The 25,482-nt window shown below is 53.4% G+C and overlaps 8 protein-coding genes across 8 annotated transcripts; 4 read left to right on the top strand and 4 right to left on the bottom strand.

Annotated features, from left to right (window-relative positions):
• Positions 1–326: 326 nt before the first annotated feature.
• A1O7_06683 (uncharacterized protein) lies at positions 327–542 on the bottom strand (the record flags this gene model as incomplete). Its single annotated transcript, XM_007760684.1, has 1 exon — positions 327–542. The coding sequence occupies one exon, from the start codon at positions 540–542 to the stop codon at positions 327–329; it is 216 nt and encodes a 71-aa protein (XP_007758874.1).
• Positions 543–716: 174 nt separating this feature from the next.
• Positions 717–3,269, bottom strand: A1O7_06682 (uncharacterized protein; the record flags this gene model as incomplete). The annotated part of the gene is made up of 1 exon (XM_007760683.1): positions 717–3,269. The coding sequence occupies one exon, from the start codon at positions 3,267–3,269 to the stop codon at positions 717–719; it is 2,553 nt and encodes an 850-aa protein (XP_007758873.1).
• Positions 3,270–5,119: 1,850 nt separating this feature from the next.
• On the bottom strand, positions 5,120–7,153 carry A1O7_06681 (pre-mRNA-splicing factor clf1; the record flags this gene model as incomplete). The annotated part of the gene is made up of 1 exon (XM_007760682.1): positions 5,120–7,153. The coding sequence occupies one exon, from the start codon at positions 7,151–7,153 to the stop codon at positions 5,120–5,122; it is 2,034 nt and encodes a 677-aa protein (XP_007758872.1).
• Positions 7,154–8,121: 968 nt separating this feature from the next.
• Positions 8,122–9,818, top strand: A1O7_06680 (uncharacterized protein; the record flags this gene model as incomplete). Its single annotated transcript, XM_007760681.1, has 2 exons — positions 8,122–8,608; positions 8,668–9,818. The coding sequence occupies 2 exons, from the start codon at positions 8,122–8,124 to the stop codon at positions 9,816–9,818; spliced, it is 1,638 nt and encodes a 545-aa protein (XP_007758871.1).
• Positions 9,819–10,121: 303 nt separating this feature from the next.
• A1O7_06679 (uncharacterized protein) lies at positions 10,122–11,998 on the top strand (the record flags this gene model as incomplete). Its single annotated transcript, XM_007760680.1, has 2 exons — positions 10,122–10,442; positions 10,526–11,998. The coding sequence occupies 2 exons, from the start codon at positions 10,122–10,124 to the stop codon at positions 11,996–11,998; spliced, it is 1,794 nt and encodes a 597-aa protein (XP_007758870.1).
• Positions 11,999–14,255: 2,257 nt separating this feature from the next.
• A1O7_06678 (uncharacterized protein) lies at positions 14,256–15,449 on the top strand (the record flags this gene model as incomplete). The annotated part of the gene is made up of 1 exon (XM_007760679.1): positions 14,256–15,449. The coding sequence occupies one exon, from the start codon at positions 14,256–14,258 to the stop codon at positions 15,447–15,449; it is 1,194 nt and encodes a 397-aa protein (XP_007758869.1).
• Positions 15,450–17,577: 2,128 nt separating this feature from the next.
• On the bottom strand, positions 17,578–19,671 carry A1O7_06677 (translation initiation factor RLI1; the record flags this gene model as incomplete). Its single annotated transcript, XM_007760678.1, has 6 exons — positions 17,578–18,770; positions 18,822–18,983; positions 19,037–19,439; positions 19,490–19,501; positions 19,578–19,602; positions 19,652–19,671. The coding sequence occupies 6 exons, from the start codon at positions 19,669–19,671 to the stop codon at positions 17,578–17,580; spliced, it is 1,815 nt and encodes a 604-aa protein (XP_007758868.1).
• Positions 19,672–20,731: 1,060 nt separating this feature from the next.
• Positions 20,732–25,312, top strand: A1O7_06676 (chromodomain-helicase-DNA-binding protein 1; the record flags this gene model as incomplete). Its single annotated transcript, XM_007760677.1, has 2 exons — positions 20,732–25,080; positions 25,132–25,312. 2 exons carry the CDS (start codon positions 20,732–20,734, stop codon positions 25,310–25,312), a joined length of 4,530 nt encoding a protein of 1,509 aa, XP_007758867.1.
• Between the last annotated feature and the right edge of the window lie 170 nt (positions 25,313–25,482).

The raw sequence follows: 25,482 nt of genomic DNA, 5'->3' as shown, positions 1-25,482 counted from the left end.
CATTCGTACTCTACAAGACGAAATCATTACCATTATTTCTCCCTGTCCGCCCCAGAGAGCCTTGGCTACCTTGCACCTTGTGGCAGTGTCCAAGGTACAAGACTAGTAGCTGGATGATTATCGTACAGAGATAGAGAGAGACACACACACATTCGTAGATATTCAGGCCTGAAATCCCCGCATCAATAGTCGTAAGAAATCCTGTGGTAGGTCGGTAGGGTAGTTAGTTAGTTAGAAGACCGATCATCCGGGCTGATCGCTTTCGCTCTTTCTCTCTTCTCTCCTCTTTCCCCGATTCGCTGTGTCATCACCACTCCATTCCGGGCTTACATAGTAAGCCTCTTACTGCCCCTTCCTGTGGTACTCTCACTATTCATGCTCCCTCTCCTTATCGGCGCAAACGCAACGGGCGGCGGGATCGTCGGACTTTCAACCCCGTACTCGACCGGCGTGGTTTCCTCGTCCACACGCTCCATTCCCGCCGCGCCCCGTTTTCTGGTACCCACGGCCTGCAGAGGGAACTGGGTCCCGTTCTTGGGCATGCTCTTCGTCCTGAATAGACTCCGCTGCTTAGCAATGTCGGTTTCCCCACCGTGGCCCTCGACGGATCCTCTATCGTCAACCTTGCCCGAGCGAGAGGCGGTACTGCCGGGCGGCTTCCGCGCTACATCGTCGAGCAGGAATTGATACAAGACTCGTGAGAACCGGGAAGATAGTCACCGACTGCCCCCGCTGCTCTCTTGATGCGTCTCCACGTACATTTCTCTCTGATTCTCGCTCGGGGTGCCAAGATTGAGCCATGACATGTCCGTGTTAACATTTCTGGTGTTCTCTGGTTGCTGTCGACCTGTGCTCGGCTTACGAGTGTGGCCGAAGTAGTCGGTTTCTTGCCGTGGTTCAGTGAACGGTGTTCGTGTTGCTTGTTGGTGGAACGTGGGTGAATCGGCTGTGTGTGTTCTCATGGTGCCGCTGGGTTGGACAGAGCGGATCGAATTGGGCATCGGGAAGGAAGGGATCGAGGAGGTCTGCGTGTCAGTTGTGTTGCTCGTTTCGGCCGAGCCTGCTGTCAGCGGGGGTCGAGTCTGCGGAATCCCCAGCCCGCGTTGAGCTTGTTGAGCTGCGAGGTAACTGCTCGGAGGATGTAACGGTCGTTCGGTTGGACCGGACCACGTGTTGCCTACAGGCGTCCATGCCGTGTCCTGCACACTGGTGGGAACGCCGCTTGAGAAGGCCCCTTCGAAGACCTGATCATCTTCGTAGTCGTCATCCGTGGTGTTATCTGTCCTCACCGAGCTTGCACGGGAGATGTGCCCGGTCATACCTTGTACGGACTGCAAACCTCTCGACTGCAGGTTTGAGGGCCCACGTTCAAGGCTAGGACTGCCCGCGGCGACATTTTGCGCTTCCAGGGGGTTACCGATGCTGTCTCGAAGCATGAACTTGGGAGATCTGGTGGTGGCGTTTTCAGGATTACCCGACCCGGGCCAGAAGCCGCTCTTTTGCCCGGAACTCCTCGTCAAGAATGTCGCCCTGTTTGGGGATGGCCGATCAGCCTGGAAGTACTTGCCCCAGCCTTCGTCTGTCTTCCTTTGGGATGGCTTTTTGGTCAGCACGGCAGCTTTTGGTGATGGAACGGCTACAGCTGGTCCAGGGCTGCCGACAGGTGTTGCTTTGCCGAGTTCAATGCTCGGACGTTCTTTGTAGTCATTGAGAATCGGCATCATGGGCTTGGAGATGGAAAGCTTGGGCTGTTCTCTGTCCTTTTCTCGCTTGAAAAGGGCCTGTCCAAAGCCGATGCCTGATCCGCGATACTCGGCCTTCATTCGATCGGAGGAGACACGGCGAACCAGCGAAGCTGGGTCTGGTCGGGCCACACCCAACATACCAGTGGTGTCCGCTTCTGCTATGTAGGCAGAAGGAACTGGACTTCTCCCCATGGGCTGCCCAGCCGCGGCTAACGGTCCCAGGCCTCGTTCTTCGTAGTTGTATCCTGCTTCCCGCTTCTTGTCGTCCGGATAGTCCTCCTCCTTGTCGGCTTCGGCCCTGCGCTTCCTCCGGCTTGATCTGCGCCACAGAAGTAGAAGGAGCAGAATTGCCAGGGCCCCACAGATACCACCCAGTACAGCTCCGAGGACAGTGAGACCTTGTGTCTTGCTGCCCGAAGGACTCGACACAGCAGGAGTAGTTGATGCAGTAGAAGTGGCGGGAGGTACGGTTGATGATGGAGTAGCTAAAGGGACCTGCTGCGTCCCGAGAAGCTGAGACGCCGCTATCCAACCGTTGCCGGATTGATTGAAGAAAAGCAGCGGGTCGTCATCGTTACCTCCTATTAGAGCCACGAGTCCGTCCTCACCTTGTGCCAGGCTGGTCCCTGTTCGGCGTGTGGAGGGCGCAAGGGTATCGTTATAGGTTGGGTAAGTTCCAAGCGATGTCTGCCTTCTCGATTTCGAAGCCGGTATGGGTGCAGAGGATGCACTCGGCATTGCGCTACTCCCTCCAGCGGTTTGGCCAAAGGATGCGGGGGCACCGCCAGGGTTCTGTAGGACGTTTGTTGTCACTGTCGTCGGTGTCTGGCCCAGATTAAATGTCTGAAGAATCACACTACCGTCTGGAAGGGTGAAAAGAGCACATTGCGCAGCTGAGCGATCCGGTAGTGGAGCTGGTAATGTCAATCCGAGATCCAGCCATCCATTTGTAGGGTCGAAAGTAAAGGTCTTGTCGTTGAACGAGCTGCCACCGACCATCAGGGTGCGGTCCTGGCTGTATGGTAGCATGAAAGGACTGGCCGTCGGGGGTGCAATGGAACTGTATGCAAGCACCGTATATGGCGGGTACAGCCCGACAGTGAAGGTCTCAGAAGACGGCCCCGAATCACCATTTTGGGATCCTCCATAGACCACGAGAGTGGACGATGATTCCAGATATGCTGCCCCATGGTTCAAGCGATTCTGGGTGACGTTGACGACGGGCACAACAGTCTGCCACGACTTGTCCTGGATTGAGTAGCGCTGCAGCCCAGTGTAATCTGTTGTTGACGCATTCGTAGCACCACCGACGACGTACAGAGCCGCTTTCGAATTGTCCCCATCGACACCTCCCTTGACACACACGGCTCCTGTCACCGATACTCCATTCGCCTGCTCTTTCCACTTTGCGCCTTCCTTCAACTCCAAAGTCTGAAACGCGTCGGGTGAATAGACATAGATGACTCCATCGTGGATGATGGAGCAGTGGTCCTTGAAAGCAACAGGAGGTTTCGGCGCGGACATCTCCAACAGGCCGTCTCAGCACCAATACCAGGTGGACGTCCTTGTCAGGATGTCAATTGCATCCTTTAGCCAAGCTTGGGAAACCCGCTTTGCGGCCTCCAAACGGCCCAGGGAAACAACAGTAGCCCTCGGTCGCGGAGCCACCGCAGCACTTCGAGAATCGGCTCAGTCTAGGATCGAGCAAAGCGCAAGTGGTCGCAGGATGAGGCAGAGAGTTAAACAGCTTCAGGCAGGATGTTGCGGTGTTGAGGCTAAGCTCGGCGTGAGAGTAGCCACGATGTGAACGGCCGTGGTTCTTTCTGGGAGGGACGCTACGGAAGATACGATCGCGAGAGCTGCAGCGTGAAGCGGCGTTGTGGTGTCTGTGTTCTAGTCGGTCGAGCTGCAGAGGAACCGCAAAGTCGCGTCGGTGCTGTAGAGACAGGCGCAGAGTGACAGCAGTGTTTTGGCGGTGGGAACGACAGCGGCGATCTGACAGGGTGGGTCGGTGGAACCCCAGGAAAGTGTTTTGGGAAGCAAAGCGTAATGTCGATCTGTTCTCAACCTTAAGCGAAGAGGATCCCAATGTTGATCCCAGGCTGATCTTTTGGTGGTGAATTTATCACAGGACACAGGACACAGTAGGTGACGATGATACGCTGTGACGGCTGCGAAAGAGAAGAAGTGACGATGGATAGAGCGGTGTCGAAAGTGGGCGGGTCAGGGCGGTGGGTGATGGGTGCTGGACGGTGGGTGAGTGGTCCGTGAAATGTGACTGCGGCCGTTGGCCATGGAAAGTCGGAAAGCAGAGAAGCGCAAAAGAAGGCTATCGAAGGGCAGAACAAGCAGACGAGGCCACTTACCGCTGCCCCAGGCACGCCAGTATCCCAGTAGTCGGTACGAGTCATTGGGCAGGAGACCCGGGATAGGCTAGTCTGCAAATGCACCGAGGAAAGGGGATTAGCTTGTGCTCTCGCGTCGGGGTCGGTGCATGGCTTGCAATCCAATTGATGACCCGTGGCCTTCACCCACGCGGCCAGACAATTGCATGCATCGCATTGCACCCTGCTCGCCCGGGGTCACCCGACTCGACTGTCACACGGGCGAGAGCAGGAAAGTGCCAAAAGCTCGATTCGTTGGATCAATGGCTGTCGAGTCAGCCGCCTACGTGACGGGAACAGGAGGCATCTCTGGGCGTTGTGTTTCATAGGCGTTTGCTAGCCGGAACAGAATTGGCTGGCTTGGGCTAGGCCGGTGGGGTGTCTGCAGGTACCACTGGCAGAGCTCGGGACTCCCCAGGGGCTCCAGGAACAGGAATGGCAGTGGGAGCAGGAAGAGGAATAGCCCGACGCGGGACGCACCAATAGGAGGATGAGGGGGGATAGATACGTCACCAGCTGCTCGACGCGAGGGTGCACCAGACGCATCCAAGCCGCTACACGGCAAGCGAAGGGAATAGAGGTTGCAGAGAGAGACAACCTCGAGCTTGCTGGGGGAGAATTTTTCCACCGTGAGACGTTCTCCTGCTTGCAACACGGATTGCAAGACCGAATTGCTAAAGTTCAATAATTGACTCTATATTGCCGCGTCACCTCATGTACTCATCAACGGAGTACTCCATCTGGAAATGAGATCTTGGTTATCTTGGGGAAATTAATCTGGGAAAGCGCAGTCACAGCCAGTAAGAACTGAAGGAGAGGGTCAACGTCCATTGACCCGAGCATCCAGGACTTGCTGCACGATGACATAGGTACGTTCTGTGGGCTCTGAACTTTGTACCTTTACACAGAACGTACGGAGTTAAGGACCCAATACCGCGTACGAGGTATGGAGCGAGGGAGCACAGCAGCAAATCCTCCTCCGGCTCTCTCTCACTCAAGAGCCCCATTCGCTTGCTGTTTCGACTTCCATGCATGTGCCATCTGCAACAGTTTCGACATCTTGGCCGCGCTCTCATCATCCGCGGGGAAGACATAGTCAATGTACTCCTCGAACCGATCCTCTTCGATCTTCCTTCTCTTCTTGACCCTGCGCGGCATCTGTTTCTCAATCTTGTCAATATCTTCAGCGGACCCGTGTGCCTGCTCGAACGACCGCCACGCATTCAACAAGTCCACACGTTCTTCCTTCATCTCTTTAGACTTGAATAGATCATGAGCGCGCTCAAAGACTGCCCGTGCTCGCCTCTTCGCCTCCTCACTGACAGGCTGCTCTTCACTCTCGTCCGTCTCGGGCACGTTTGGATCCGGCACGTTGATTTCAAATCGTGCATAGTTGATCCAAACTTTAACGTGGTCTGTCTTCTTCAACAGTCGCTCGTACAGGGCTCGAGCGCGACTGTATTCTTCCTCATACTCCTCAAAGTCGATATATGCCTTCCACACCAGCTCCGGCATGTCAAGGGTAGGCTGCTCAATGCCCAGCTCGAATATAGCGCGTGCTCGTTCCAGGTCATCGAGACCGCGCTCGAGCTCGGCAAACTGAATCCATGCTTGACTGTTTGAGGGATTCCATTCGATCTGCTTCTCCAAGAGTGTACGACACCGCGCAAATTCAAATAGTTGTTTCTCCAGGTCCACGTAGGCCCGGAACAACTTGTCTTTGGGGCACATGCCGATGGCCTGACCCAGCGTTTTTCTTGCTGCCGTAAGCTGCATTTGACGTATTTCGAACTGGGCCTTCATGATCCACAGTTTGGCGAATGTCCACTTCTTGTGCGGTATCAATTTCAGGCATTCGTGGTACACCTGTCTCGCTCGCTGCACGTCATTATTGGTCACTTCCTCCCAAAGGGCGTAGAAAATCCAGAGGTAGATGTATCTGCGCCAATGCCGCTTCTCCTGCGAAGGCGGGACTTGAGCGATGGCTCTTTCATAGACATCTCGAACCCGCTCAACATCGCCCCCGGACTCTTCCAACCGGGCAAAGTCGATCCACGCGTCGTAATTTCGGGAGTTGCTTTTTACCTGTTCCTCGTACTGGACGCGTCGCTTCGCCAGGATCACATCCTCGACTCCTTCTCGGTTGCCGTATTGCTTCTCAAACTGAGTATACGACTTGTGCAGTTCGATCGAGCGCGAGCGAGGCAGTCGGTCCAAGGCGTACTTGTAAATGGACCGCGCTCGTTCGTACTCCTTCAACTTGGCTTCGTAGCGTGCGTATGCGATAAACAGTTTCTCATCCATGAAATCGTCCCCCAGTGTCTCGATTGCAACACCGAAGACATCCCGAACCAGCTGGCTCGTGCCGTTCTCTTCTTCGAACTTTGCCCACCGAATCCAGTTGCGCGGTTCTGGGTGGACCATCGTAAAGCGTTCGTAGATTGCCCTCGCCCGGTCATACTCGCCATATCTCTTCTCAAGCTTGATGTATGCCAGCCAGGCAGCCTCGTCAGGCTCCCAGCTCATCCACCGCTCGAAAACTTGTCGTGTGCCAGGAATGTTGCCGAGAGTTTCCTCCATGTAAACATATTTGTACCACAATTTGTCGATTCGCGGAAGGACTGTGACTGCCCTATCGAGAAGGTTCCGCGCATGGTTGATGTTTCTGTTCTTCATTTCGGCCTCGATATAGCGAATCCATAGCACAACACTCGTGCTGTCGACATCCAGTGCTCGCTCGAAGATGGAGCGGGCACGGCGAAACTCCTTTTGCTCCAGCTCCCATTGCGCATATCGCATCCAGTTGTTCATATTAATCCTGTTGCGCCGAACATAGTCCTCGAATTCCTTGCGCTTGCGGCCCTGAAATTCATGGAGTTCTTCGAGATCGGCAAAGCGTTGTGTCGGTGCTTGTAGACCCGGCTCTTGTCTGTCAACAGCTTCGCGCAACAGTTGCTCTGCTGAGATTTGCTGAGGCGCTGGGGCCTTGTTTTTGACCCTGGGAGGGCCTCTTGAAGAATCCATGGTTAGGATTGAGTTGAGATCGAGGGAAATTGGTTCAGCGAGCGCGTCTCGGTCGACGGAGGTCGAGCTGGGCCGAAAACTTGCGCGCTGAGGCCGCTCAGCAGCAAGAGAGAGAGGGTATGGCCCACTGATCTGGGTAGAGTCAGCGCGCAAAATGTCGAGCCTCAAATGACGACTGGTGAACTTTTTGTTTCCCGATGCATCACAAGGAAGCCTGCAGCTGCGGAGAAACTCTGCCAAGCTTCCGAGGCGGAGGAAAACACGGTAAACCTGTTTTGGAAGATGGGTCACGCCGCCCTTTGCTCTCTTTCGTCCTTGCCCTACGAGTATCCAATCCCTCAGTCTCCTCAGTCTAAGGTACCTACCCTGACGAGGTGTTGCCTTTATCATGATCCAAAGGTCGTTCTTGTTCTGGGTTATCGATGACAACCAGAGTCTGTGACCAGCGGAGGGTTTTGAGACTCTCTTCATTCGGAGCCATAATTACGGAGTACCAGGCCTACGATTTATCTGTTGCCAGAATTTCAGGTATGGTGAAGAACATGGAAAACTCGCATGTTTGTCGGCATACTTTACGTGGTAGCTAAGATCCACTCCTGCCATAACTCTGGACGCGAAGACGATGCTGGAAATCCCCCTACAGTGTCGATGCGCGCACATGTGCTCTTGAAAACGTTCGATGTGATGACAAGCGAGACAGTGGAGGCGTAGCAGGGATCTCTTCAATCCCCTCAAACTGGGCCAACCAAATCGATGTGAATCGGACGAAATGACGGTGCCAGGAATTTAACTAATCATCTTGTGCCAACGCACTGGCTTGCTTTGCTTCATGTGAGGCTCTGAGGAGATAACGACTTCTAAGACTCAGTGCTCGGGGTAGTCGTACTGAGCTTTCTTACAGCATGTGTTAGTTGCTCAGCACGAAACGCGGACAATTTGATGCGGCTACGTATCAACGTACTGCAACAATGCCCAGACACATTCAACCTGACGCCAATGGGAAACTCCTCCGCCGTTTCTACGAACCTCTGGTCCTCCTCGGTGCGCTGGACCCGACTCGTGGGGCGCACCGCCCCGACCTCACCTCCGACCTTGGGTTAGACAAACAATCAAAGTGGTGGCGCAACTTTTTGGATCAGCTTGCATTTCTCTGTGATTTCGAAAAGGGCGGGGACACTGTCACGGCGATCGCGGTTGAGAAGCGCGTCGACCGCCCAATCTTTTGGCTTGCGTCAAACTCAAATTCCCGAAACAAGGCGCGTGACCATGTATGCTGGATCTTAGGTCGCCTGAACGATGTGCATACCGTCGGCAGATCGGACGACGAACGTGAATGCGAGGTTCTGTTTCGGTGCATTGAGTTCAGCCGCGCCCGAATTCGGACCTACATCGGATGGCTAATTCAAGCACTCAAAAGGGCGAAGAAGAGCATGAAGGGATCGCGCACGCCTGAAGGTGGGTGCTAGCAACGACATCCTAGGGTATACTGCCATGATTGTTTGACAACCGCGCAGACACGCTCATCATGGCGGAATTTGATCAGCTTGAAACCCTAGAGTCGGATCCTCATCAATTGTGTGCCTATGCTCACGGCCTTCGAAAGCACAGATTTATGGAAGTACTATCTCAAAGGCACACTATCCACTCGCAACGCGGCATCTGGTCTGATATTCGCCACTACATTGGGCGACTAGGTTTGTGGCACAAAGCCATTCGGATCCTTGTCTCTGGTACAAGAATGTTCCCACAGTACATCGAGGGCGCCCAAGTCATGGTTATTGCACCGAATGGATCTGCCGCGTTACCCTACTTTGACGCTTCGACTGACATGGCTGATGTTGTCGGGCGCCTGGTGCCTAGCTACCAACCTTCTCTGGCTCAGGAATTGACGATAGCTCTCGCCGAGCTCGACGCGATAGCAGGGATTGAGGGCAAGTTTCGAGATGATTACAAGAGCATTAGACCTCGTCCACACGCTGAGTTACTGGTCTTGGAGCACTTTCATTTTCAGAATCTTGACTTTGTCGCTGACGAAAAATATATAGGCTGCAGCAAGCCCTCGTGCTACTGCTGTAACCTCTATATGCAATGCCATCCCGGCGGTTTCATACCTCGAGCATGCCATGGCAATCTCTGGATCAACTGGGCTCCCCCGATTCCGCTTCCATCTATCGAACTTGGCGCTGGCCGACCTAAGGTACGGCCCCAGCAGCATCACACCTTTGGAATACTCCAGAACATGCTTTTACGCATCCGTTTAGACTTGCAGGACCAGATACTGTCAAGACGGCCTAGAAGAGCCAGACTCCCGGACTCAACTACGGGAATGTCTAGCGTACCACTTGATACGGATCAACTTCTTGCATCCCTTCTGGGCGCCCGAGCGGATTTGTCAGGTGATGAAGGAGACGAGTCCGTGGCAGTAAGTGAAGGAGAGGCGGCAGGTGCAGGCACGTATGGACTCACCACGGAGAGCTCTTTGGATACTGGGAGCGAAGAAAGGGATGCGGATCGAACAGAAGGAGAGCCGAGCCATGGAAATGATAATCGGAACCTTGGAAAGGTCCAACAAGTCCAGCCACCTGGTGCGGAGGTTGATCAAGAGAGCAACGACGAGGAGGAATTGGTTTTCAAAGGAAGAAACAACAAACTGAACTCTCGGTAGAGCGTGGTCGTCTTTGCCGACTTTACGGCCTGTGACGTCCTAGTAGGCACAAAATAGCAAGTCAGTGATCACTCAAGCCCAAAAATCCGTGGGAAATGCTCCGTCACAGACACGTGTTTTACTGCAGACCTGATCGTGTAACGTGTTGGCAGCCTTGCAGCTGCGGAGAAATTTTGCCGCAGCCTCGCACTCCGCAGTCTAGTCCCCTTCACATGAAGTGTCACAACATTATCCATTACACTCTCCCACTGCTGGAGAATAATTCCATTCGCGCTACTTACTCGGGAGAAACTGTCAACCGAAATGGCGACACTTGCTGACGAACTCCTCAACGACTTTGACGACGACGGCGACGAGAATGACAACCAAGAAAACGGTTTTCAGGATGGCGAAGCAGCGGACGGCGAGCACGCGCGTCATCCTAGCCCAGATCCAGGGCGTGATGAAGATGAAGAAGAGATGGAAGATGTCGATGAAGAGCTCGCTGCTAGAGAATTAGGCGCCTTCGGAACCGCCGAGGATAATGAGGAAACAAAAGCCAAGGTCGAGAAGATGCGACTCGGAGGTGTTCGTGATGTGAGAAGTGTTGCCGGCTTGATGAACACGCTGGAGCCAGTATTAGAGGTAAGCTCTCTCCTGTTCCGCTGCCAAAGTCATGTTCGTTTACACAATACGAATATAGCCCTAACGGTTCGGTCATCCCACAGAAAATAGCACATTACCAGAGCATACCCCCGGAACAACGGACAACAACAGTTGGGTCGGTCGAGGACAACCCCGAATATGCCCTTCTCACCCAGTCCAACTCCCTCTCCACGCAGATCGACAGCGAAATCATTCTTGTCCACAAGTTCATCCGCGACCATTACTCAACCTGCTTTCCCGAGTTGGAAACCCTCGTCACCAACCCGCTTGACTATGCGAAAACGGTGGCGATTATCAAGAACGGTCCGCTGGACAATATAAAACGCATAGCCGAGTCATCGGACAACATAGTCGGGACCCCTCTCCGATCTATCCTAGACGGTCCTACTTTGATGGTTGTTACTGTGGAAGGTACAACGACAAGAGGTCAAGATCTGAGCGAGCAGGAACTTGAAACGACATTGCGTGCATGCGAGATGACGATAAAGCTGGACAGAGCCAAGAGAGTTCTGACCGAATATGTTCAGTCACGCATGAATGTCTTTGCGCCGAACCTGACCGCGCTGATTGGATCATTGACGGCAGCTCAATTACTCAATTTTGCTGGTGGTCTTAAAGGGCTGGCAAAGACACCTGACCGCAACATTCCGGCTATGGGCACAAGAAAACAGAAACAGAGCGGGCTAGCTACAAACGTTGGCATTCGACAACAAGGCTTCCTCTACCACTCACCACTCATACAAGAAATTCCGAATGATCTTCGAGTTCAGGCAATGCGTATCGTGTCAGGCAAGCTAGTTCTTGCCGCACGAGTGGACAGTGTACATCAAGCTCCCGATGGATCGACGGGAGAACAACTCCTCAACGAGTGCTTACGGCGGTTGGACAAGTTGACCGAACCACCACCAAACAGAGGCGTCAAAGCTCTGCCCGCACCAGACGATAAGCCGAGCAGAAAGCGTGGGGGGAGGAGGGCTCGCAAGGCCAAGGAAGCGACAGCCATGACTGAATTGCGAAAGCAACAAAACCGCATGGCATTCGGCAAGGAAGAAAGGGAAGTGGGCTATGGCACTGGCGAAGAGACGATAGGACTTGGCATGATCGGTGCACAAAACGATGGTCGCATACGTGCCACGCAAATTGACCGTCGTACGATGGCCAAATTGAGTAAGAAAAATCCCGGCTGGGGCGTTGGCGGTACAGCGACCAGTCTGAACAGCGGCACGGCCACATCATTGCGAGGCTTTGGCGCTGCAGGAAATGTCACCGCGTTGAGAGCCCAAGGCCTTCGTACGAGCGGTGTCGGGGCCGGCACAGCAAGTTCGATTGCCTTCACTCCTGTTCAGGGGCTCGAGTTGGTCGATCCCAAGTTGCAGGCTGAACTCAAGAGGAAGCGTGAAGCTGAGGGTGCTGGATACTTCTCCACTGGCACGTTCACCCAAGTGAATGCTGCAAAGTCAGAAGGCGGGTTCAAGGTACCGGGGCTGCCAGCTGCGAAGAGAACGAATATGGGTCCTCCCGCATCAGTCAGATGATTCCAGGGGCAATTGGTGGTGGCATACCGTGCCGACTTTTTCGAGGTTGCAGAGGTGCAAAATCTCCCTAGCAGAAGCTCGATGTGTGCTGCCTGAATGCCACCGTTCGCCGTTGGGTCCAGGTGGCCTGCCGAGATATACCCTTATGTCGCCAGGGGATATGATTCAGGAAGGCCATCGTGGCAACAACGAAAGGATGTTACAATGAGCACAGGATGAGGCGCTTTCACTTTCGTGAAGCCAGTGAGAATCACAAACCCGGAGTAGCGCACGAAGCCATTGATTATGCCAGCGACCAAGGGAGTTCGATGTAAGGACCAGAAGCGAGTCGAAAGGGCTTGAGGTGCAATGCACGAAGAAAGGAACTCGGAAAGGAAGATGCATCCGCGCGGACAGCCACCAGAGACCCAAATTACAGTGGCTCGTGAAAAAGATCTTCTGACACGATCGCATGGAGACATGTGGGATAGATGTACCTCGATGGACGTAACGCACACAAGGCCCGTGATTCCTGATGCTATTGGCATCTATGCCTACAATGAGTGAGAGGCACTTTGTCTTCCCGTTCTTGAGTGATTGCTGATCGAATGCAGACGAGCTAGCAGCATGGAATTTGCCTCTTCACAAACTCCACCGTCCTCGCATTGGAGAATGTCGAAGACATTTCCAAACTCGGCTCCGGAAGAAGACATTGAGAACCATTTGAACCTATATCGGCCACATTCCGGTTTGACTTCACTGGCTTGCTATTTGAACCACTCGCGCCTTGGGCATTGTGATGTGGCCATGGTCTGTATTGACGAGATTGTCACTGACAGGGATCAACATAACTGAAAATATGCGCTGTCTGTGTGCCAGATACAAAGAAGGATATTGGGAAGTCGAGCAGATAACACCCGGATCATGAGACAATCTGCCAGCATGTTTCAAAGCCTACATCTTCCACTCTGGCGATCCTCCCGCAGCACGTCAGAGCGCGTAGCCGGGGTCACGACAACATCTTCATCAACTCAAGAGGTTCGCGGAGGGTGCATGGGACACGAAGTGTGGCAGAGGAGCTCGAGGTTAGAAAAGGTTGAATTAGGTTACTCCGTATGTTAAGCCTGCACGACCGCGACAGGGGAATCGTTATCGCTATCGCATCTGGACACGAGGAGTCGAGATAGGGCTTCCATTGGCCCGACAGGAGAAATGAGAGCGGCTTGATCGCCCAAACTCTGCTTGACTGATGTAGGCCGCGTAGTGTTCAAGAGAGGGGTCTATTCTTTCATGCTTGTAAAAGAGGTTTGAGTACTTTTTACGGAGTACTGGTAGAGCCATGATGGGTGCATGAGGAGGCCATGTGTTGCTGTCGAAGCCATGTCATTGGCAGGCTGGAGTGTGGGAAGAAGGCAAGCACCAGCGAGTGGAGTTGAGGCCCTCAAACCCGTGACCCGAGGGCATGACCAGAATGACCAGAGGCACCCGAAAAGCACCGAAGGCTGCATGAACCATGATGCGGCGGGCCTATTCCGTTTGCGGGAGTGTGGCTGAATCACTTTCCCTGGGCTTCTGTGAATTGCGCCTGCTCCTGCTCCTTTCCTGCATGTGATCAGTCACTGGCACGCCCTGATTCCTGATTCCTGACGCCTGGGCCATGGCGCCGGCCTGAACCCAGCACGTTCGGGGGGGGGGGGTAGCCACGGCTCCCGAACCATCACGCCCACCCCCAACTTGTGTGCTCCATCGCTGCATCTCCTCCTCGCCCATCCGCAAGTCTGCATACAACACACACCAACAAAGCAACATACCAGCCTGTCTGTCAACCAACCAAATCGGCACCTGCACCACACCCCGCTTTCGTTATCAGAACACCCGTTCTCTTCCTGCTGCTGCTGCTTGTTCTTCTTTCCTTTTCTTTTCCTTCATCTTCCTCATCAAAGGGAAGATATCGCAGAGAGACCACCGCTCCGGTCGTCTCTATAATCGCCACGCTCTCGCACGCCGAAACGCAACCGCAGCGCCGACTCAACCGCCGACTTTGGCCTGTGTTCGACCACTGCGTAACCTTGCCCAACAGCGCCTCAACCACCCGCCGAAACCGGTTCACTGCTATCGTGACTTGAGTCTGTCGAGCCTTCTCGTGTGGTGAGTCATATATCTTGCACATCACCGTGTCACTCCTATCATGACGCGTCACGCACCTCATCGCCGCAGCTGACTCATTACCTCCCCAGATCGCCTTTACACGATAACCCATCGCAGACCAGCAAGAACAATGGCCCCTACCACTGTTTCGGCTCTCGGTATGGCCCTCCACGGCAAGTCCGCATCCGTCGACATTCCAAAGCCTCGCGACGCCGTCAAGGCCAGGGACAACTTCACTGCTGTACCGGCCAAAACGTCCTCCAAAAAGCGGCCTGGCATGTTGCCAACGCCTCCGAACTCCATCTCTCCAAATCTGCCCCCTCGTGGTCACCGACGTCGGGACAGTAGCAATCATGGGCCTGTGTCTCCCAAAAGCGCGGCCGTTGACTCCGACATCGACTTGCAAGATGCGCCCGACAAGTCGCAGACCACTACGTTGAGCGCGGAGGCTCTCGATGGTCTAGGTGACTTGGACTCGGCTGGAGCTATCACCCCCGGCATGCTGGCTCAACACCACCTGCCGGACATCCTGTTGTCTCACGGTCCGTTGGCAATCAGGCACATTATGGGCTACCTGACGACCTCGGTGCCTGGCTTCTCCCGCATCACTTCTGCCAAAGCAAGGCGCTCCGTAGTCGCTGCGCTTGAAGGCAAAGGTGGCGAGGGTGCTGGCCGTGATGGCGATGTCGTCTTCGAAAAGGTCGGCTGGGGACGATGGGACGCTCGATTAAAGGGTCAGTCCGCGCGCGAACGCCGGGGCTCCAACATTACGCCACCTGGCAGTCTACCGTCTTCCTACTCTCAGGCCGGTCTTCACGTGCCTACTCAACGATCCTGGCGCACGGGTTCCGAGAATCTGGGGACCAGTTATACCGGCAATTCCGCGGTCTTCTCTCATTCTGAAATGGACTATGAGGACCAGGACATGCTGGAGCACGAGGCCGATAAGATGTCCCTAGACGGTGATGAGGATGGCTATGTCTCTTCGGTCGCTCCCGAACCTCTGGATGAGGATCTCGGTGATGGTGACGTTACTGACGAGGAAGACTGGGCTAGTATTGGAGCTGCGGCGCTTCGAGCTAGGTCTCTTCCTAAATCAGGCAGATCTGTGTCTGGTCCCGGTCGGCTCTATCAGCCCATCGCGACTTACTCTTACCGGCCAAGATACCGATCCAAGACTCCGGCAGACGTGGCTCGGAGTGCCCCGGTGAAACAACTGCCTCTCACCAACTCTACTCCTTTCGCATTTTCCACCAGCGCTGGCGTTAATGACTCCCAGGAACGAGCTGCCATCGAAGCTCTCCTGAGTCTGGGATCCATGTAATACTATCACGATTTTGGAAGATGCGACCCCGCCTTCTTGGATGGTCAATCTTGGGAATGGGCCGGCATTCCGTGCCCCCTTCGAGGATGCACGGCACTCAACCCCAACACTCCTTGGGCTTCTCGATGAAGCCATTGCATATCCGGCGTTTTGGGAATATTCTATCACGACACTATCTCCACTGAGAACGAATATCACGACCTTGAGCCGCAGAGCTGGCTCGGTTTGGGTGGATGACCCTTTCCCCTCTTCAGCATGCTCGCCAACTATGAAAGTTGGCACACAGATTCTCTTCTACAAGGCCGGCAGCCTAGCCCATTATCTCGACCACTGGAAATCATGCCACAGCCCTACTAGCATGAATTCCACGTGAAGCACCATATATCTTCACAATATTCCTTTTGTAATGCGCTTGTAATTTTTGCTGCGCGGCTGGCCAAGGCAGCCACAAGCCGATCAGCAGCGGACTCGACAGATCCCAGTGGACGCAGGGACGTTGAGGAGCACGCAACTTATCACGCGGACCCTTGATTCGCCGGTCTTCTTCATTGATCGTACTGGAAATATGGATCTGCAACTCTGTCATATTGATTTATTGCACGGAGTGATGAGTGTGGGCGACACGGAAGAACAAATCACATACCATATGATACCTTTCTGGTGCTCGTATGATAGTGAATCAGACGACAAGCATGAAGCAAAGCCATCGCTTCGCCAACAGCTATATCAGACTAGCAAACGAATTTCCTTTGTGGGCGGAGGAAGGAAGGAGCAGGAGGAGGGGAGAGTCTCGCTCTATATTCCCATCGAGTGGCCACAACCTAGATCAATCGAGCTGGTCGCCGTGCAAGAACAAACCAGAGGAAGGAGAACTTCAGCAAGAAGAAATGCCTCGGACGAACAAGGAGGTGGCCTGAGACGGCACCAAGGACAGGTTGACTGTGAAAGAGGACGGTTCATCTTGTAATGTCTCTTCACAGACGTATGGTTTGTTCAATGCGCTTTTGGCGATTGACCTCGGATGGATTGGCTATATTCATTCAAAGCTCTGGATTTCGGGGGTAGGTGAACGTGGGGTGAGGAGGCTCTTGTGCGTAAAGAAGACAGCTAGATGAAAGGGGTTTGAGGACGTCGATCGAGAAGAGATTGATAGTTGTCCGCCTCAAAATGGATCCTCAACCGTTGTTCATGACCCGATCTAGCCCAACCTGAGCCAACGCATAATCAATTGTCCTGCCCTCGATCCTCTCTGATCTATGCTCGGCATTCGTTGACCCCGTACTTGCTGTTGCCTAAGACCTTTAGTCGTTCTTTTGACATGCGTCTCATGGTTCTGTTGAGTTAATGTACTTCCCATGGATGAGTAAATGATTGATTTAGTAGAAGAAGGAGTGACTACGGGTCAAGCTATTCGCCTCTCGCCTGTACATCGCATCAAGATCCATCTTCAGTCGTGGCTTCGTTGTTTATGAAATATGAAATGAGCGTGAAGGCCATGCCACTTGAAGGTGGTGACCTTTTTGCGTCGCTGTCCCTAACTCGTCGCGTCGTTCCTGCTCCCTCTTCACGGTCTTGTCGATTCGTTGCCGAGAACGTGCTCCATGCGCCTCCCTCGCTTGCCTAGTTGATTGATGTCGACATAAAGCAATGCACCTGACCTTGGTACCCTTGAAGGATACTAACGTCCATATGTCCATAGGAGTGTAGGCAGATGTCATTGATGGTCGGTCCGTAGGTGATGGATGGTATGGACCTCGAGCACAGACCTAATCTGCATCTTTGCAAAAGTCTCTGGCTCGTTGGACCAAAGTCCTGTAAACCCGCAGACGAACGGGTGGCGCCATAGTCCACTCCATCACCCCGAGCAATGATAGTCATCTTCGTCGTCACTGCCTTGCGCCTCGGCTTCATCATCGTCCTCGACGACAACTCCGCCTCGGCGCTTCTTAGCACCTTTACCCGTGCTATCCAGCCGTGACGCGTCATGATTCTCGATGGCCTCGTGATTCATATGCTCTTGACGCTCGTGACGACCCTGCTGCTCATGTCGTTTCTTTCGTTCACGGCGATGATATCCATGATCATCGCGTTCATTCTTGAAGATGCCCGGCGTGAATACACGGATATTTTAACTCTCATCTTCCAAGAAGAAGTAGTTCCCGGCAAGTTTCTGTTCTTGATCAAGTTGAGATTGGAACTTGTTGATTCGGGGACGGTAGGAGTTGGGATCCCGTCGGAAGGTAACGTCCAGATTCTTGAGGAACTTGTTGCAACCGGTCAAAAGCGATTCCGGGGCATTCGCCCGTGCATTGACGGAAGGAGTGCCATCAAAGACAATGACTCTGTCGGCGAGGTAGGTTGCCATGATAAAATCGTGCTCGACGATGAAAGCGGTCTTTTTGCTGTGCATGATGAAGCGCTTGATGACGCGGGCGGCGATGATACGCTGTTCGGAATCCAGATACGCAGAAGGCTCGTCGATCAAGTAGATGTCTGCAGGGAGACCAAGGGCCAGGACGATGGCCACACGTTGCAATTCACCACCAGAGAGATTCTGAACTTCCTGGTCGATGAAGTCGTCAATCTTGAGAGGTTTGTAAACGTCGGTTTGGAACTGCGGGTTTAGAAAAGAGGCCTTGATGCGCTTGAAGAAGAGCTGTCGGACCGTGCCTTGGAACTTGGGGGTGATCTTTTGCGGTTTCATCGAGATGTTCATGGCCGGGACCTTTTGGGTTCCGTCGGGCTTCTCGACACCAGCGAGCATTTTACAGAATGTGGTTTTCCCGGTTCCATTCTCACCCATCATGACAATGATCTCCGAGTCGGTGAACGTTCCTTTCTGGATCTTCAGGTGGAAGCCGCCGAGGGTCTTCTCCATGGCAGGGTACTCGAAACCACGTGCCTTGTCAACCATGTAGTCTTCGCCGGCCTCCGCTATGCGGAAAGTCAAGCTTTCTTCGCGGAAGCGCAAGTTCTCGGTGGGGATATTGCCATCTAGGAAGATGTTGATACCTTCTCGGACAGAGGCGGGAAGGGTAACAACACCGTAGACAGCAGGTCTGCCGTAAAGAACACAGATGAAGTCAGAAAGATAGTCAAGCACTGACAAATCGTGCTCGACAACAATGACATAGTCATTCGGGCGAAGGAGTTCACGAATCGTCCTGGCTGCGCTGAGACGTTGTTTGACATCGAGGTATGACGAGGGTTCGTCAAACATGTAGACATCCGCCTTTTGGACGCAAACGAGGGCAATAGCAAACCGCTGCAATTCTCCACCGGAGAGGAGGCTGATCTCTCGGTCCTGGACAGCATTGAGTTCTGGTGGTTGGTCAGTGGGGCTGTGTCATTTGAGCGTGGGCTTCCGCCTACCGAGAACGTCCATGATATGCTTCATATTACCCAGCTCAGACTTTGCCTCGATCAGTGGTTTGACTGTTTTGACGGGACCTTTGATGGCGCGTGGCAACTGGTCCACGTATTGTGGCTTGACAATGGCCTTGAGGTCATCTTCGAGAACTTTGGTGAAGTAGTCTGTTACCACGGTCAACAATCTGGCTTGAATGCAAGGGCAAGGCAGTCCCTACTCTGCAACTCAGAGCCACGGAAGTATCTCAAAATCTCCTCCCAGTCCGGAGGATTGTCATAGCGACCCAAGTTTGGCTTCAACTTGCCGCTGAGGATCTTCAAAGCCGTGCTCTTGCCGATGCCGTTTGTGCCAACCAGTCCCAACACCTGGCCAGGTCGGGGCATAGGCAACCTGTGCAACTTGAAACTGTTTGCCGAATATCGGTGGGTGACTTGGGTCTCGAGGTTCGTCGGCAAGTTGATGATGTGGATGGCACCGAAGGGGCATTTCTTTGGGCAGATACCGCATCCGATACAGAGCCGTTCGGATATGTAGGCAATTTTGGACTCTGGAGTGACCTCAATGCAGAGTTTGCCGGTTCGGACTACCGGGCATGACTTTTTGCATTCTTGACGGCATTTCTACGAGCAGGTCAGTGGTGAAGCGCTTGTTTGACACGGAAGGGGCTCACCTTGGGTTTGCACTGCGGGGCAGAAATGCGAATTTGTTAGCAACGGAGAAGAAAGCCAAAGTACGACAAAGTGGGCGGAAGATCTCACCTTGTCGCTATTGACAATAGCAATTCTGTTATCCGGTTAGCATATACAACAACACGATTGAGGAGTGGACATACCTTGTCAGTTTGTCCGCCATTGTGGTTGATGGGCGGGTAATTTAGCGGGGAGGCGTTGACGGATGGACAGCACAAGAGAAAGAGAAAGCAAGGGAATGAAGACCGATTGTTGAGAATTTCGGACGGGGTCACCGGCACAATAGCGACAGCCTAATAGCTGGCTGGGTGCTATCGTGAATATTGAGAGTGCGGTGAATCAATGGGTAGAGGGCCGTGAATGAGTGCGGGCACAAAATGCAGTCACTGGCACGGTACACGTTAAAAATCCCATCTCCTGGTGATATCATTGGGTGGTGAGTTAAGAAGGCGCGGCCAACCTTCCCTGGGTGGCCCCGGCCTGGCCCGTACGGCGTTTGGTGGATGGGAGTCGAGGCGAGAGGCACTTTCCCTGCCCTGAACTGCGCTTCCTCTCACTTTTACCCCAAGTAAAGCCTTGCGACCTCACCATCCACACCACCTGCCAAACCGCCTCTACCTCTGCCTCCAGGCATTGCGACAAATACAAAGTCTCTCAGACGCCCGACGGGCTTTGTCTGGCGACGATGGAGTGTAAGTTGTCCTGTTCTTTCGCTGGTTCTTGCCTCTTCATTCCCCAGACTCGGAACTCCATGGTGGTGATCGGCGGCTGCTCGGCCTGGTCGCTCAAGCTTAATACCCTCCTGTCGAGATGATGATAGTGGATGCTGGAATCCTCACAAGATGCCGGCAACTGTCATATTCTACTTTCCCGTGTTTTTCAAGACCACCTATGGCTGGGTTTGCACCTGGGAAGACACCCAAGAGTCGCCCGACATCTCTCCGTCGAAACCATCTCGTCGTCCTTGATATCTATCGAGTCCATCTTATACAACCCACTGTTCATCTCAGAAGCACCATACGTTTTGTCCTTGTGGCTTTTCCGAGTCGCCGAAGTCCACATTACCTAGTCCGGGTGCAGTCGTGTTGCCGGAGCCCGTCTGTGGCCGACCTTGCTGACGCCCGTCTTCTACAGCCTCCGGAATCCTCTCTCAACCTCATCCTCACTCAATATCCGAACCCTCACCGTCTTCAGACGCTCCTCCTTCGCCGCCCAGGATCGCTATGCACAATGGCACCGGAGATTCCGATAGTGAGAGCGAGCTATCCGATCCTGCAGAGCCTGTCGCTGCCGAAGCCTCACCGTCACGCGGCGACAACGACCATGAAGGCGAGCACCTTCCTGACCACAACGACCCGAGCTCACCCGAACCTGATGCAGAAGGCGATGCTGATTTCGAGATGGACGTCCCTATGAACACAAATGACGCCCCAGTGGAAGAGGACAATTCTTCTTCCGATGATAGTATCAGACCTGCAAAAAGGAAACAGCATCCGGTCCACGAGGATGACCATATTCGGAATAACCCAGAGATGTACGGGCTGAGGCGCAGTGGAAGATCTCGTGCCGTCCACAATCTGGCAGAAACTTCTGAGGAAAACGATACGGACTCGGACGCTGTTGCTCGCCCTCGGAAGCGCGCGCGTCACATCTCTCAACGATCATCGAAACAACATACCCCTGTGGTTGAGTCCCGTTCTGATGACGATGACGACTCGGATGCTTACGGAGGTCGACGGGCGAAGCTTTCCAAAAAGCAACGCCGAAGACTGCTACAGTCTGCTGATAGCCTGGCACCGGTACACGCTGAAATCCGATTTTCCACGCGTAGAGCTGCCAAGGTATCTAATTACAATGAAGACGATGATGATGACTTTCTTGAAGAGGACGACGAGACCATGACGCCCAACTATTGGGTCAATGGTCAAGAAGACGCCGGTCCAGCCATTGACATCGTCTTGAACCATCGTCTCAAGGCCGACATCACCACTCCGACTAAGACAAAGGACGACTACGAGTTCCTCATAAAGTGGCAGCAGAAAGCCTACTACCACGCTACTTGGGAGACTGCTGAGTCGCTCGCTACAGTAAGAAGCGTGCGGAGGTTGGAGAACTACATCAGAAAGACCCTCATGGAAGATATACGAATCCGTGACGACCCCTCGATTGCCCCAGAAGATCGAGAGAAATGGATCCTCGACCGGGAACAATACATTGATGCTCTTGAAGACTTCAAGAAGGTGGAAAGAGTCATCGGCGACCGTGATGGTGAAGAGGGCATCGAGTACTATGTCAAGTGGAAAGGTCTCTTCTATGACCAAGCTACTTGGGAGTCCTCGACCCTTGTCAGTGAGATTGCGCAGGGTGAGATTGACCGCTACATCAATCGCAGACGAGAAGACTTCAAGTCGAACGCTACTGAGACCAACCCTTCTTCTCGATCATCCTTCCAACCAGTTCGCGAGCAGCCATTGTACATCAAGGGCGGTACACTCCGAGACTTTCAGATGACCGGCTTGAACTTCCTAGCCTACAACTGGGTCAAAGGGAAGAATGTCGTGCTTGCCGATGAAATGGGTCTTGGGAAGACAGTGCAGACTGTAGCATTCTTAAGCTGGTTGAGGCATGATCGTGGACAGCAAGGTCCCTTCCTCGTCGCAGTTCCTTTGTCCACAATGCCTGCCTGGGCTGAAACGTTCGACTTGTGGTCGCCTGACACAAATTACATCGTCTACAGCGGCAACCAGGCAGCGCGGAACATTATTCGGGACTACGAACTCCTGCCGGATGGAAACTTCCGCCATCCTCGATTCCATGTCCTGCTTACGACATATGAATATGTTCTGCACGATGCGCCTTTCCTCAGCCAGATCAAGTGGCAGTTCATGGCTGTTGACGAAGCCCATCGTCTCAAGAATCGCGAATCTCAGCTGTACGACCGCTTGAGAGAATTTAAAGCACCAGCTCGACTACTCATCACCGGCACGCCTGTCCAGAACAATCTTGGAGAACTGTCTGCCCTGTTCGACTTCTTAAGCCCTGGTGTTGTCAACATCGACGAGAACATGGACTTGACCACAGAGGAGGCAAGTGCTAAAATTGCTCAGCTGACCGAGGATATCAAGCCGTATATGCTCCGCAGGACCAAACAGAAAGTCGAGAAAGATCTTCCTCCCAAGACTGAAAAGATCATTCGTGTGGAACTCTCGGATATTCAGCTGGAGTACTATAAAAATATTCTTACAAAGAACTATGCTGCGTTGAATCAAGGAGCGAAGGGCCAGAAACAGTCGCTTCTCAACATCATGATGGAGCTGAAGAAAGCCAGCAACCACCCCTTCATGTTCCCTGCAGCTGAGGAACGTCTCATCCCCCCTGAAGCTCGTCGCGACGAAGTCCTTCGCGCTCTTGTCACGAGTAGCGGCAAGATGATGCTTCTCGACCAGCTTCTTACCAAACTCAAGCGTGATGGCCACCGTGTCTTGATCTTCAGTCAGATGGTCAAGATGCTAGATATCCTCGGAGACTACATGGAATACCGCGGCCATGCCTACCAGCGGCTTGATGGCACCATCGCTGCGGGACCCCGTCGAATCGCTATCGACCATTTCAACGCGCCGGACAGCTCAGATTTCTGCTTCTTGCTTTCCACTCGAGCAGGCGGTCTCGGGATCAACCTCATGACTGCCGACACGGTCATCATCTTCGACTCGGACTGGAATCCTCAGGCAGACTTACAAGCCATGGCTCGAGCACATCGGATTGGGCAGGTCAAGCCAGTCAGTGTCTACCGCTTAGTCTCTAAGGAGACGATTGAAGAAGAGATTTTGGAGCGAGCCAGGAATAAATTAATGTTGGAGTTCTTGACCATTCAGCGCGGTGTTACCGACAAGGAAACTCAAGCTCGGCGCAACGCCTTGGTCGGCGAACCTGGCAGCTCTAGTGAAATCTCGAGAATCCTGAAGAAGCGTGGTCAGAAGATGTTTGAGCAGACCGATAACCAGAAGAAGCTCGAAGAACTTGATCTCGACGCCGTTCTCAACAGTGCCGAAGACTACAAAGTCGAGCAACCGGATGGCACTGATGCCGATGGCGGTGAGGAGTTTCTGCGAAGTTTCGACTTCGTGGACGTCAAAGTTGATGAACTCTCTTGGGATGATATCATCCCCAAGGAGCAGCTTGAGCGGATCCAGAAAGAGGAGCAAGAGAAGGCCAACGAGAAATACCTTGCTGAAGTTATCGAGCAAAACAAGCCACGAGTCCGCAACACTCAGGCCACGGAGGATCGTGAGGCCCGCAAAGCTCGACGCTCGGAGCAACGCCAGAGAGAAATCGACTCGGACAGTGAATCTGATGAGGGTCCCAAAGCTGACCCATCACGTCCGCTGAGTGAGCGCGAGTACAGATATCTCATCAAAGGCCACCTCCGCTATGGTTCGTTAGAAGATCGACCAGAGGAGTTTCTCACGGAAGCTCGACTCCGCGGTAGAGACATTGAGGTTGTCAAAGCTGCCATGCAGGAAGTGTGGGACAAATCCGAGAAGCTGTTCAAGGAAGAACAACAACGAATGGCCGAGTTAGAACGGACATCGAACCGACCCATAACCAAGAAAGACCGCAAGGCCGTCCTATTCGAGCTTCACGGCGTCAAACGAATCAATGCCGAAACCATCCTCGAACGTCCTATGGAAATGCGCCTGCTCCAAGAAGTCACTTCGAAGGATCCTGACTACAAGTCTTTCCGAATTCCGGAAGCGACGAAGGCTGCTGGATACTCGTGTCCTTGGGGTGCCAGAGAAGATGGTATGCTCTGTGTTGGTATTTCTCGACATGGCTATGGTGCCTGGGAAAAGATCCGCGATGACCCTGATCTGGGCCTCATGGACAAGTTCTTCCTCGAGGAGCACCGTGTCGACAAGAAGGCGGAGCGTGAGCGGGGCGATGAAAAGAACGCGAAGTCCCCGGGTGCTGTGCACCTGGTCAGACGTGCTGACTATCTTCTCTCCGTCTTGAAGAGCAAGTACGTGGACGATCCAGCCGCGAAACGCGCCGTCGAGAACCACCATCGCAATAACAAGAAGTACCATGCTGAAAAAGCTGCAAGTTCTCCAGCAGCTGCCCCGTCTCGGATTCGACAGAGAGACTCAGAGAAGCCCCGACACCGGACAATCAGTCAGACTCAACGTGAGAGCTCTGAGAGATATGGGACTCCTCAGTCCGAGCGTCGTCATGGTCACGTCAAGCATGAAAGTGAGAGCAGAGATCACAAAGAGCGCAGACATCGCGATGAGAATGGCCATAGTTCTCACCATCGCCATGGTAGCGACCACAGAAGAGCTGACAATCCTTCCCATGGCGCCGCCGCCACTGAAGTCGATCCTCTTTTGGATATGCTGTTTAAGCCTGTCAGAGAAAGCCTGAGGAAGATCAAGGCCACGACGAAGAGCGCGATTCCTGATAACCAGACTCGAGCAAACGAGTTGCGTGTGCTCCTGAAGCAAATCGGAATTTTTATCACTGAGCAAGTTGCTGAGCTAGATGAGAATCAGGAGTCAGTTGAGAAGCGATTCTGGTAAGTTCTATTGAGAAGACACAGCTTGTGACTTTTGCTAACGTCATGCAGGGATTATGCTGCCACCTACTGGCCCAACAAGGGCATTAAAGGCAAAGAACTCCAGGCCATTCACGGCAAGATTGTTGCGTCTGACAACAAGCTTGCCGGCGAAGGCTCCCCCAACGACGAGTCTAGCAACGTCGACGGTCGAGCGACCAATGGGTCATATCAGACTTCACCTCCGCGTTAGGAAGCGGATGTTACCTTATGACTCCTGACCCGTGATATACAGGCTGTAAGATAACCGTCCTTGCGACCTCAAAGGTGACCATTGTGGAAATTCATGACGGCTTCCTATCTCTGGGAAGCGCGAGGATATATGGAAAAGATCAAAAGTACCTATTTTTCACCCGGTACATG

Source organism: Cladophialophora yegresii (assembly GCF_000585515.1).
Source record: "Cladophialophora yegresii CBS 114405 chromosome Unknown aczIN-supercont1.4, whole genome shotgun sequence".
In the NCBI taxonomy this organism is placed as follows: Eukaryota; Fungi; Ascomycota; class Eurotiomycetes; order Chaetothyriales; family Herpotrichiellaceae; genus Cladophialophora; species Cladophialophora yegresii.
Note: the sequence above shows the minus strand (reverse complement) of the source record. Positions and strands in the feature narration are given on the sequence as shown.